The sequence below is a fragment of the Neopelma chrysocephalum genome, unplaced genomic scaffold (genome assembly GCF_003984885.1).
Source record: "Neopelma chrysocephalum unplaced genomic scaffold, ASM398488v2 Primary Assembly neopelma1_23, whole genome shotgun sequence".
Classification (NCBI taxonomy): Eukaryota; Metazoa; Chordata; class Aves; order Passeriformes; family Pipridae; genus Neopelma; species Neopelma chrysocephalum.
In genome coordinates this window covers 12,551,406-12,563,572 of record NW_020897691.1, presented here as the reverse complement: position 1 = coordinate 12,563,572, position 12,167 = coordinate 12,551,406, and the positions used below count along the sequence as shown (strand labels likewise).

The 12,167-nt window shown below is 40.8% G+C and overlaps 1 protein-coding gene across 3 annotated transcripts in view; it reads right to left on the bottom strand.

Annotated features, from left to right (window-relative positions):
* Nucleotides 1-1,508: 1,508 nt before the first annotated feature.
* LOC113969387 (plasminogen-like) overlaps nucleotides 1,509-12,167 on the bottom strand; it is a 29,522-nt gene continuing 18,863 nt past the window's right edge. Inside the window, exons 12-13 of one of the 3 annotated variants that reach the window (XR_003534847.1) lie at nucleotides 2,804-2,948; nucleotides 1,509-1,817 (exon numbers count right to left, since the gene is read on the bottom strand). Coding sequence is in view for 2 of the 3 variants with exons in the window: in XM_027687039.1 (XP_027542840.1) it covers nucleotides 2,875-2,948 (74 nt within the window). In the remaining variant the exon portion in view is untranslated. Of the gene's footprint in view, nucleotides 1,818-1,900; nucleotides 2,949-12,167 lie in introns of those variants that run through there. The other 2 variants (XM_027687049.1, XM_027687039.1) reach the window with 2 other exon arrangements.

Below are 12,167 nucleotides of genomic sequence, written 5' to 3'. Positions count from 1 at the left end.
GGGTACAAAACTAAGGGCAGACTGGATGGAGGGAAAGCGGGAACTTGGAGAGCGGGACAATATTCAGGACCTGGAAGGAATCAAAGAAAAAGATGCTGTCAAGAAAGACTGTGTTAAGGAACAGCTATTCAAACAGTATCATGATGAGCAAAAGAAATCGATGAGCAGGTGTAATGGAAACCATAAATAATTCATAGAGAATATCAAGGAGTAAGCAGAGTATGCAAATTTTTTTTTTTAACTGTAGCTTTTTTAAAAAATCACAAAACAAATTTATACAGCCTGATCTCTGCAGAGTTCCTTATAAAAATAATAATAAAATATCCAAATACCAGATAAAGATTTATAATATACTTTAAATCAGACATTCAGCTGGAAGACTAAAAAATACAGAAATCCTTGTTCAGATTACAGGTCCATAGGAAGTGAAGATTTCTTCTGCTATTAGGTCAGTACATTTTCTATTTGAAAGTGGAATGTTTTTAAGTGATACACAGAAAATTGGAACAACCGCTAAAAATTCTGGAACTACCTTGGGTGAGTTGAAGTTAATGGGACAGGTGTGTTTCTGTTGATTTTTGATTCTGCTGGAACATGCCCCACTCAGCAATTTCCTTTGATCACTGCAGTACTGCTTGAAATACTAACCCAGTCTTTCCTGACACTTTCAGTGGCAGTCCTTTTCCACTGTTCTGGGTGGCACCCAGATCAGGTTCCAGGTTCTGGGAGGCTTGACTAACCTCAGGTACCCTTTCTTTCTCCATCTCCCTGCTGCAGAGTGCACAGGAGCACGAGCTGCCAAGTCTGATAAGGCACACAGTGGCACTGTGGCTTCACTTGTCCATCCTTCTGAGACATCCTTGCCCTCTGAGACATTTCCTAATTCCTGAACTCTTGTCCAGGCTGAACTGTTGGTGTCACAACTGAGAGCTGGATTTCTGTGCAAGTGCCTCACAAACATGTTAACCATACCAAATGCCATCCAACTCACCCCTTTGCCCACTGCAGTGGGTACTTGTTTTTTCCATGCAAACATCTAACCTAGGAAGGTTAGCTGATTGCACAGCGCAGCACAGTTTCTCTAGGGTGGTGACAGTGGGTGGAATTAATCACAAGAAGAAGCAGATCCACCGTACCTTCATCCAGTTCCTGACAGCAAAGGCACAGTCCAGCTTTCCTTTTTTTACCCAAGCTAGCAGCTGAGTTGGGGCTGCTACAGAAAGGGGAGCAGATGCTAGTGATGGGTACAGGGTCAAGCCTGCTTTGCGATAAAATTTCTTGCACTGGGAAGACCTCGTACACAGAGACAGGCCAGCTGCTTGCAGGAGAGGAGAAAAGCAGGCATTTGAACACAGAGGAAGACACTTTCATGAGTTGGAGCATGCCTCAAAAGAGAGGGGTGAAGTAGGAACCTTCAAGATGCTGCCGCATGCAACATGTTTGACTTATACAGGTACAACACAGACGCTCTGACAGACAATAGCAATTGATCAACTTGGCTATTGCTTTGCAATAGCTACTTATGCTCAGCCAGTAATGGTGTTTATTTAAGATTCTTATTAATTATGACATGATTTTTAAAACAGGTTTTAAAACCATACTTGGAATATTGTTTCTGACAGAGAGACTGTGTCAGAAAAGTTAACCGACATCCAGATTTAGTGGGAAGCCATTGCATTCTTGATCCAAGAAACAAAACTAGGAATTTGGACAAAAACAGGCTTTGATGGCTGGGTACAGTCCAGTCCCCAAGAGGTGACTCCATATTGGACAAATCTGTCCTTATCTTGGCAGACCAGAGGTCCTCCAACTTCAGCCTAGGAAGGAAAAGAGAGTATAAAGTGACTGCTCTAGTGATGGAGACACTAGGCATGCAAACAGCAAAATACTGGCAGGATTAATATTGTAACTCTGAAGGTCTCAAAATGTGACTAACCCAAGGGCGCTAGAGAGAGGGAGTGTGTTTTATTAGACCTGCTGGAGTAAAAGAATTGCGGGGGGTGGGGCGGAAAGTTGTTTCCAAGCAGCCAGGCCATTTTCCTGGTATGAAGATCGACCAGTCATGGATGTGGGTGAATCCCCAGATTACTGTGAGACCTATTACAAACACAAAAAAGGAAGTTTCTTAATTTTCCACATCCTCTTATCTACTGGGCAAAATTAGTTTAATTGCTTTAATGCTGTTCCTTAAAATCCAATCATGGCAGGATATGAGTACATATGTCCAATGATTTTTGGCCCTATAAATCAATGCACTGCCCACACTCTCAAACATATAATTTACCCCGGCAATTTGGAACATCTGCTCAGACAGACCTGTGTTTGCTTCCTGACTCTGTCACTAGTTACCAGCTTTTTATTGAAAAGCTCCCAATATGATAGCCTCCATTAAGAAAACCACATTTAAAAAGTCTTTTCATATACTTGTGAAAATTAGAAAACTGGAATCACTGAAAGCTAAATAAAGACTAAATAAAGATGCAGTACAACTCCAGACTGTACCAGAAACAATCACTAGTTTCACCTTTATCTCTAAGAACAAAGTAAAGCCCAAGCAGTATATTACGGCCTTTACTTCAGGTGAGAGGGTTATTCACAACACTAGGCTACTATGAGTAGGATATTATCCTACACAAGTTTCCTGCTATGCTGGTTGACTGTGTGAGTGAAGAAAAAAATGCTGTGTATACCTCAGTTCTTAGGCTTCATGCAAAAATGTTGAGTTGCTGAAGCTATTTCTGAGCCTTGAAAATACAAATTATATGCATTGACCTGCTTAAACTCAAAGCTAGATTATTCTTACCTCACAGTTATCTATGCCTCCAAATGTAAATCCACCACAGAATTCATTATTTTTGACACTTCATTCATAAATTAAGGGCGATTACATATTTCATTTTCAAGTACAGGGAATTCAACATCTTTTAATCTGTTGTCTGCATTGGTACCTTTATGAACAAGCAAGAAAATATAACAATTATAAATCGTAGCCTGGGTGTTGTGATCCAGTGAAGCTGTGAAGCCTCAGTAATGAAAGAACTGGGATCCGAACCCAGCTCTACTGAAGTCTCTGAGGTCCTTGAAGGACCTTATTAAATCTTCCAACTTTTTTTGAGCTTGGATCATACCTAGCATCAACAAGCAGAGAGTATTTTATTTTGCAAAATGTTACTAAATAAATAAAAACATATGCTATGTAATCTGAGCCATTGTATTGCTTTCTAGTTTTTCACCATGATGCAGTACCAACTGATTATTTCAATGTTAGCCTGTAATCACTTTACATTAATTCAAACTCTTTCAAGCCTAAAGTGTTTTCCAGGCAAGGAGAATTTTCCTGAAGCCAAAGCTGAATTTTCCCAAAATTTAGATGTGGGATTCTGACTGCTCTCCCTCCCCTGTTGGTTTGGTGATCAAGCTGCAAGACATGGCAGGACCCTCTTTCCCACTGCTTAAATGCAACAATGGTCTGTTGATTTTTCCATCCTAATGCATTTCCAGAAGAAATCTGGTTTGTAGCATTTTTTTGTGGCTGTGATCACTAGAAGATATGAAGCAGCTGCCACCGTGTGGCAAGCTGAATGAAAAAAGAAAAACTTACAAGGTAACAAAGGGGAAAAAGGTGAGAGGAAAGCCAGTAATTACTGCTTATGCTAGAGAAAAGTGTTTCTCAATAATTCTGATGAGTTAGATGACTTACAGTAGAATTAGAGTGATTAATCTTAAGCATTATTTCCATAGCATCAGTTTTGTAGCCAAATAACACAGGAAGGGTAAAAAAGCTCTACAATCTATGTCTAAACTTTTCATGGTGAAAGTCAGAGGCCGGGTCATGTTTCTTTCATGTTATTTTTTTTTTAATTTTATGGATGCACACACAAAAAAGAATTCATTGATTTTTGTTTACAGATGGATTATTAAAAAGTGGTGTCTGGCAAATGGGGTGGGAAGGGCACCCCTTGCATATATCTCGGCAAGGCCAAAAATGTGTCTGTAGGAGCTGGGACTGAATGAGGACAGATGCCAGCATCACTGCTGGAAGCTGCAGGGATGAGGAACTGCCTCCTGCTGCAGTAAAAGCAGATCAAAGAGTGCTGGGTATACTCAGTCATCAGCATGGGTGGAGTGAGAGCTGGGCACCAGGAGACCACATGGTTGATTTTTAATGCTAGGCTATGAACACAATTTAGGTAAGGGTTTTACTGACATTAAAAACCTTTAGCTTGAACTCATTTTGCCTGTGCCCCAAAGATGGCTGGATCTGAGCAAGCTCTGATTTAAAGGCTTCACAGTTCCTGGGATGCCATCTTATATATGATACAAGGTCTTAAGGCTAGTGCTTGGACTTGGGCTTAGTCTTCAGACTTGCCCATGTATCATAGAATCTTAGAATAGTTTATGTTGGAAAAGACCTCTTAGTGAATGCAGATCCCTGTAGAAGTCTATGCAGACAGTAATGTTTGGTCTACATGAAGGCAAGTGCAAGCTTAATTCAGATGTTTAAAAAAAAGTATAACTGAAGATCAAAATTAAAGGCAAGGGCATTATTTGAGTATAGTCCTTATTTGTGCAAATACAGTGTATACGGAAGCAGAAGAAAGACTAAACCAGATAGAGATAAAAGGTGGCAAAGTCTTATATCTAATTATTCATTCTCTTTTCTCTTGCTAAGTGAATTCAGTTTATGCAAGCAATGAGAAGGAAAAAAGGCAAGCTCTGAGAAAAAGAAATAAAAAGAATAATGTTGCCGGGTAACTTCTGATTGCGCATATTTTGAAATAGTATTTGAAAACTTTCCCAAGTTTCCAATTGGTCTGAATATGTTTTACCTCTTTTTTTCCCCCAGGCAGTAAGAAAACATACAGCATTTCTTTCTACCATCAGACTGGTTGCAGGCAAACAAACTGGTTTTACACAGTCAGTAATTGTTACAGGACTGCAAAACAAATAAAGAATAATTAAAAGATCCTTAGAAAAATTACCAACAGCTTGTTCAATCTTCATACTCAGAAGGTTCTGCATGGAAACTGTGCGGAGAGGCAGGTGATACCTTGAAACTGTACAGGTGGCTGTAAGATGGTGCCTAATCATATAGTGCATCATAGAGCAACCCAAAATTTCTGGAATATGGTCGTGGGCAAGTCACAGTGTAAGTGTGTTTGCAGAATAGTGCTAGAGCGTATATCTCTGGTTGCCCCTCGGTGTGTACAGCATCATGCACAAGCCCAAGTCCAGCCCCTGGCTACCCTTGCAGGTGCTCAGATCCTAACTTTTCTCAGATTTTGCCTGATTCAAAGGTCATGAACATTGGGAATTCACAGGAGTTGGCCCCTGAGCTGGCCACAGGAATATTCCATACCACAGAATGACAAGCTTAGTACATAAACTGGAGGGGGCCACTAGTTGCTGCTCAGAGACAGGATGGGCATTGGTCAGCAGGTGGTGAGCAAACACAGCTGAAGTCAAAGAAAATTCCTTTCTCCTCTGGTTATGTGGGAGATATAACTGTGGGTGACATCATGCAGTATCCCATACATTACAAAGCCTAGCACCTCAATAAAGTACATATAAAAAAAAACCCTCTTCCTCATCACAACATTATGCCTGGAGTCTTCAACACTGGAATAAAGCTCAACATAGAGCAGACAGGGCCTGGGGAAGCAGTTCTGCAGGAGATGAAAATGTTGCATAGGGAAGTTTTTGCTTTGGACTGTCTAATCCCTTACTGTCTGCTGGATGTAATGTGAAAAGATGAGATGACTTCTGGAAGGTGTATCACCCTAGGAGTCAGATAGGTGCAAGCAGTTTTGGTACAGTGAAGGTATGTCTGAACAAGCTGTTAAATGACATATACCACTGTCAGGAATCTACCTAGAGAAGGTCAGTTCTGATTGCAAAAGAGAGTAAAAGGACCTGAAGAACTCCAGATGCTTGGTCAAGGTAAAATGAACGTTTATAATCTCTTTTCAGGCCCAGAATGATTTGGAAGTATAAGATGTGATGTGATGTGATGTGATTTGATAGGTAGTGGGATCTTCAATGTCACATGAAAGGGAACTAGCAAATCCCCCTGTTCCTAGGGGGGCCATTCATGAGCTATGAGCCCTAAGGAAATTCAAGACAATGACCATGGGGAATTGACCATGACACATCTTGAAAAAAAGATCTCTCCAACAGAAATATATGAATGAAACATGAACTCAACAGTCCAGGAGGGTAGGAGATGCTAATCAGTGCTGAAGCTACAGTTGTGCCAATGCCACCATCATCATCATTTTGAACTTTATCCTCCAGCCCTCTAAAGTCCAAGATGGTGACTCAACTCTCACATGCTTCCATGAAATGAAGCCTGAGTTGTTTTCTCTATAAGAATGGAAATCAGTTCTGCAGCTTCCAAAACTAGTTCACTGCTCAATAAAGTCAATTTTTCTTGAAAGAATTGCTGAAAACTGACAGACAAGAGGAGATTAAAGAGAGACTTTGGGTTCGTGAGTGCGTTTTCTGGTTCTCAGATTTCTCTGGTTTCTAGTGCCGCTTCTCTAGTACCTACAACCCACATTTGCAAGGTTGTATTTAGCATCTCATTCCACTGCTGGTATGTGCCTCACAGCAACTCTGGCTCCTCTTTGGCCTGCTGGTGTGACAGTAGCCAGGCAAACAATTTTAAACAAAAGCAACGAAGCATTGCAGCTTCTGCTACTTCAACATCAAGAAGTTAACTTTAGTTTCTGTCTGTGCTACTATTCTGCACCAAGGAAATTCTACATCCCTCCTAAGATGGTCTCCTGAAAAACCTGTTGGCACTCAAGGGACTGGTCTTTGAACGGGATCACAACAAACACAGGGTGGGCACTAACACCTTCTGAGAGGAATCCAATGTTTCAAGTAGGTAAATTACCAGCAGAACAGGGAACAAGACCTCAGAAATTATACCAGAATATGGACAACATGACATTGAAATGGAATTATAAAGTCCCGGACAGTACACACCTTCTCAGGAGCATGGCACATAATTCACCTGGAACTAGACTTCTACTGAAACCAGCAGTCCTCTGCAACAGATCAGCCCTCCTTTAGGATGATTTTGGTCAAAATTTTCACAGATCTGCATCAGTTCTCTGACAAGTCTTATCTATTGCCAAAAAATGCAGGTATAGGAGTAGTGACCAGTTTTCTCACATCGTGTTTTCTTGGGTGATCTGTTTTATGAACAGTGAGGATCTAAGCCATAAAATGAGAAATATGACATCCATATCTCCTATTTCTGACATCTCACATGCAGAATATGTTCTGATGGTGCATGCTGCTGATGCAAAACTGACTACAGTTCTATAGCATGTATGTATATACAGTGCACATGTGCACAGAGCACCCGATGAAAGAGGAATGGAATAACATAGTCATTCTTGACCAAGCATAACCTGGTGGAACATGCAGTCCCTCTACTCACCTGCAGCCAGTGGGATTTTGACTAATCAAGCACCAGTGAACTTGAGCTGAAATTATTCTAAGATGATTAAAGCTGTATGGTGAATTTTTAAAAAGAAATTTCCTCTCGGGTCAAACATGAGCTTTAATGAGCTTTAATGTACATGTGGTGAACATAAGAACAAGAGAGAAACCAATGAGCAAGTAGAGCAGTTTCAGGAGTACTTGAAAAGGGAACAAATAACATTGAAATAACTGTGCACTTTTCAGAGCAGATTCATCAGACATCTAATCAAGACACAAAAGAGAACTTGAGGTAATTGCAGTTATGCACAGGATGTTTTACTGTTATGACAAGCAATATCTGGTTATACTGAGCTGTTGGCTAAGTCTGCAGATCATGTAACATGCATGGGCCTGGCCTGGAGCACTGACAGGAAAACTGGACCCTTCTGCTTGCTCCATGTGGTGCCTCCAGGCCAAAATTTTCATTGGGGGTCACAGTCTTCAGACCTGAGCAGAAAAAGCCTCCAAGCAGAGGATCTTCCAGACACAACTGAGCTTTAGTTTGCTTCACCCTCCCTGCTTCAGTGGAGCTACTTCTTTACAGGTAGTGAGTAAGAATGCATCATGATAATCCCTCCCACCCTGATTGCTCCTTGCCTTCCCTAAACTGTGCAAGAGGCTCACATGGGTTCTGCCAGCGGCATAATTCAGCAGGAAAGATGCTCAGAGTTTACCCTTGAACAGATACATATACTAACATCATAAGGGACACTCACATTCTCTCATAGCATCCACAACCACCCCAAGACCTAACTCCAGGTTAAGCTACTTGTGATTTCAAAATAAAGGTGTTAGAGGTGAAAAACTTGGACTGAAATGGTACCTGTTCAACTTCAGCAAAGCAATGTCTGCTCCAGTTGGATCCTTTAATACTTTCTGAACAATTTGGATTTGCAGAGATGGCTCTGCTGCATTGAGATTCTGTGTTCCAAGAAACACCCTATAGGCGGAAGGGTGTGTTGACCTGGAAGAAATGACAAAGGCAATACACATTATCGGGAATGTCACTCTTACAAAATTCAGTGATTTCCCTGGAGAACTGTGATTAACAAGATGATCAGGATGCTGCTTCTGACCATTTATTCTTCAGGAGAAGGAAAATGTGGCTTTTTTAACAATTTGACTTCTATGATGGTGAAACGTCCCATGGGCTGTAAATAATGTGACACCTTTTTGCAGTGTTCACAACTGCAACAGTTCTAAAGGTTAGCTGCTAGTCACAGTTTTTCCAAGTGCAATTAGCAACAGCACATCATTAGCACCCTTTTTGGCATGCTTTTGGGTGGAGGAGAGGGCAGAGGGCAGAAGTTACCTCTGTTGTACTCTTCTGCTGACTGACTAAGACAGAAGCAGAAGATAAAAATCAGCTTGATGACAAGAAAGACAGGAAATAAGGAGTAAATAAAGTGCCTTATTGGGTACATCTTGCTCTTCTGTTGATTTTCTCACACTCCAGGAAATACCTGTCACTCATTCTAGTGGATACTCACCCTTGCAAGCACTGAGCTGCAGTAAGAACCACTGTGGATGTATTAGAGTGCCAGCACAGTGGTGCATGTTGGTACTAGAATAGAAAAGAAAATAATATTCATTTAAGACTGCATAGTCAATTATCAATTTCATCTATGCTGTGCACAATGGGAAATATTAGCAAAATAGCAACACGCCCCTTACTCAAACCTTTTACCAGTCATAGTTTGCCTTTTGTGAATGGCAAGAGAAATCCAATGCAGATTTTCAAGGGACAAGATTCCTTTGCTCCAGAACATGAGGCACGAGAAGAAATTTGATAGCCAAGTGAAATTTTTGCAACAGGGTGGTCTTGCTTTCAGGAATTTAATAAAAATAATTACATTTCCTAGCAATTTCATGTGTGATGTAATAGGTTTGTCCTGAGGAGCAATTAATAAAAGGATACATCCTTCTGATTTGTGGTGTTGCTTTGGACTAGTTCTTTAAAAAAAAAACCCTTACTATGGAGTTTTAACTCCTCTTGGGATAATATTTATTCTCATCACTGTCAACAACTCCATAGAAATTTTCATTAGCCTTTCTGTAAACCCTCCTTCATCCCCTGTTCAGCCACTCTTACTGTGTGGAAATGCCATGCATAATTGTATTTTTATACATTGTCTTCCTATAGCTTCTAACACAACTAGAGTGGTCACAGCATCTATTTACATTTGAACCAGACTGGATGCTGGGTGAAAAGGATTGATCAAAATCCATTCATGCATGTTGCAGGCTATTCCCCTGGGCTTAAATCCCCCACTGCAGATTGCCATTAACTGTCACTGTCCTCCGTGGGAATTTTTCTTTCCTCATTTCAGTAAATAAAGGGGTACTTTATGTGTGTGGTTCACGTTTGCCCTCTAAAGATTCAGGAGAAAGTGGGGATTTTGGGATTAATGAGCCAATAAGTGGACACAGTGATTAAAAAGGAAAAAAAATATTATTGTTTACTCTAAGTCTCTTTCTAACATCTGTTCCCTGTGAAACCCTGGTGTTCACGAATGGTGATACAGACTGAAATACAAGTACCTCGTCCTTAGACTGATGTGCCATGGCCAAGATCCTGGAGATGCGTTGCACATGCTGTATTTCTCACAGGCTCGCTCATTCCTCATTGGGACTGTTCCACAGTCATGCTCAGAAAAAGCTACAGAATAAAAAAGGCTACAATGGAGAAGCCTACAGCAGTTCTGCAACACAATCACATGAAAAATGAAAGGCATAAGACATTTTTTTTAACCTTCCCTAGGCTTTGACTCTGTATGTTGGTTAATAGGAACTAAGGGTAAAGAATCTGTAGACTCCATCATATTATCATTACCTTAAACATTTAAACCTGCCACTAATTTATAAGATTTGACATTTGACACTAATTTACCTGGAGAAATTGTGAACTATGTCAAGTATTTGGCTGCAGTAAGATAATATAAGTAAAACTACAATAAATACCACCCCCAAAACAAAATTTGTAGGTAAATTGGAGGGAAAAGAGAGCTAAAGAAAGTGGAAGAGTTTGTTACTTGGCAATAAAAACAGCTTCTAAATTCTTTTAAACGTTACAGTCTACACCTTGGTTGAGTGCAAACCAATCCCTAGTTTATAAATAAAATTGAGTCATTGTCCCCTTGTCATAAAATATTCCAATTTTGCCCTCACACTGCTCAATCTACTTTCTTGCTAATCCAAATACCTCTGAACTTTTTGTAATGGTTTGAGCTTGGGTGCTCATAAGGACCCAAGTAACCCTATCGAGTGATGCATATGGTCCTATGGATGCTAAATTTGTTACTTTTGGTATCAGAAAATTCATCATGGCTAGGCTTCACGAACAAAGATTTGGGAAGGGCTCTACCCACATTTGTTGCAAGTGCGTTGGTGGCTAAAAAGGCCAATACGAGATAGGCACGTCCGGTTGCAAAAGGCACAGCAGAAGGACTCCTTAGGTGGTATATTCTGCAAGGCACGATTCTTTCTGCGTTGTCTTTTCTCCTCAAGGGTGATCCTGCGTGCTTTCTCAAAAGCATCAGCAGCGTTATAGATGGTGTGTCTCCAGGCCTCCCGATTGGAGGCCAGAGTAGACCAGTTATGTTGGTCAATATGGCCGAGGCTGAGATGTTGTTTCAGGGACTCCTTGTATCTTTTCTTCGGGGCTCCTCTCTTGCGGCAGCTGATGGCAAGTTCACCATAAAGCAGGATCTTAGGGAGGCGGTGGTCCTTCATCCTGGAGACGTGCCCTTCCCAACGCAGTTGTGTTCTCAGTAACATGGCCTCAATACTTGTGATTGCTGCCTGTTCAAGAACAGATGTATTGGTCACATAATCTGACCAGTGGATGTTTAGGATTGTACGGAGGCAGCGTTGATGGAAGCGTTCTAGGAGATGCAGGTGGTGGTGGTAGATGACCCATGATTCAGATCCTTATAAGAGAGTAGACACCACTATGGCTCTGTAAACACTGATCTTTGTACTTTTCTTCAGGTGTTTATTTCACCAAACTCTTTTATGAAGCTTTCCAAAAGCACTATATGCCTTTGCTAGCCTGTTATCTATCTCCCCATCAATCTTACCATCCGAGGAGAAGAGGCTGCCTAGGTAATTAAACTGCTGGACTGATTTAAGCTCTGATTGGCCAATGGTGATGTGAGGATGATGGGGGACTTCCTGAGGTGCAGGTTGATGGAGAACTTCTGTCTTCATCAGAAAATTAATAAAGTAATAAAAGGCAAGAGACTATAAGGTCTTAACCTTAATTTAAAAATCTAGTGTTCAAAGGCTGTTTTGAAAAGAGATCATATCTCAAAGTGAAGCTCCACTACAGCAGTTCCAGTGGGTGGGTTTTTACAACTGTGATATGTGTTGTTTATATACCATTCCTTATTGGTTTTGCCTGTTCAACTCTTAGGTCTGGTGGACAAAATTAATGTGTACAATACTAATGCATTGCTGCTTAGAGCAAGACATGAGGTGGCCAGTGTGAAGAATATCACATACTCCTGAGGGAGTGACCATTCTTCACTATTTTCTATTGCTACCTTGTCCAGCAGAGCAGGGACTTGGCCTCTAAACATTACTGTAGTAAAAAAAAATGCACAAATGAAGAAGAAATAGACTTTCCATATCTCTGCCAGATATATTTGAGGTACTTGTTCTTGTACGAACCC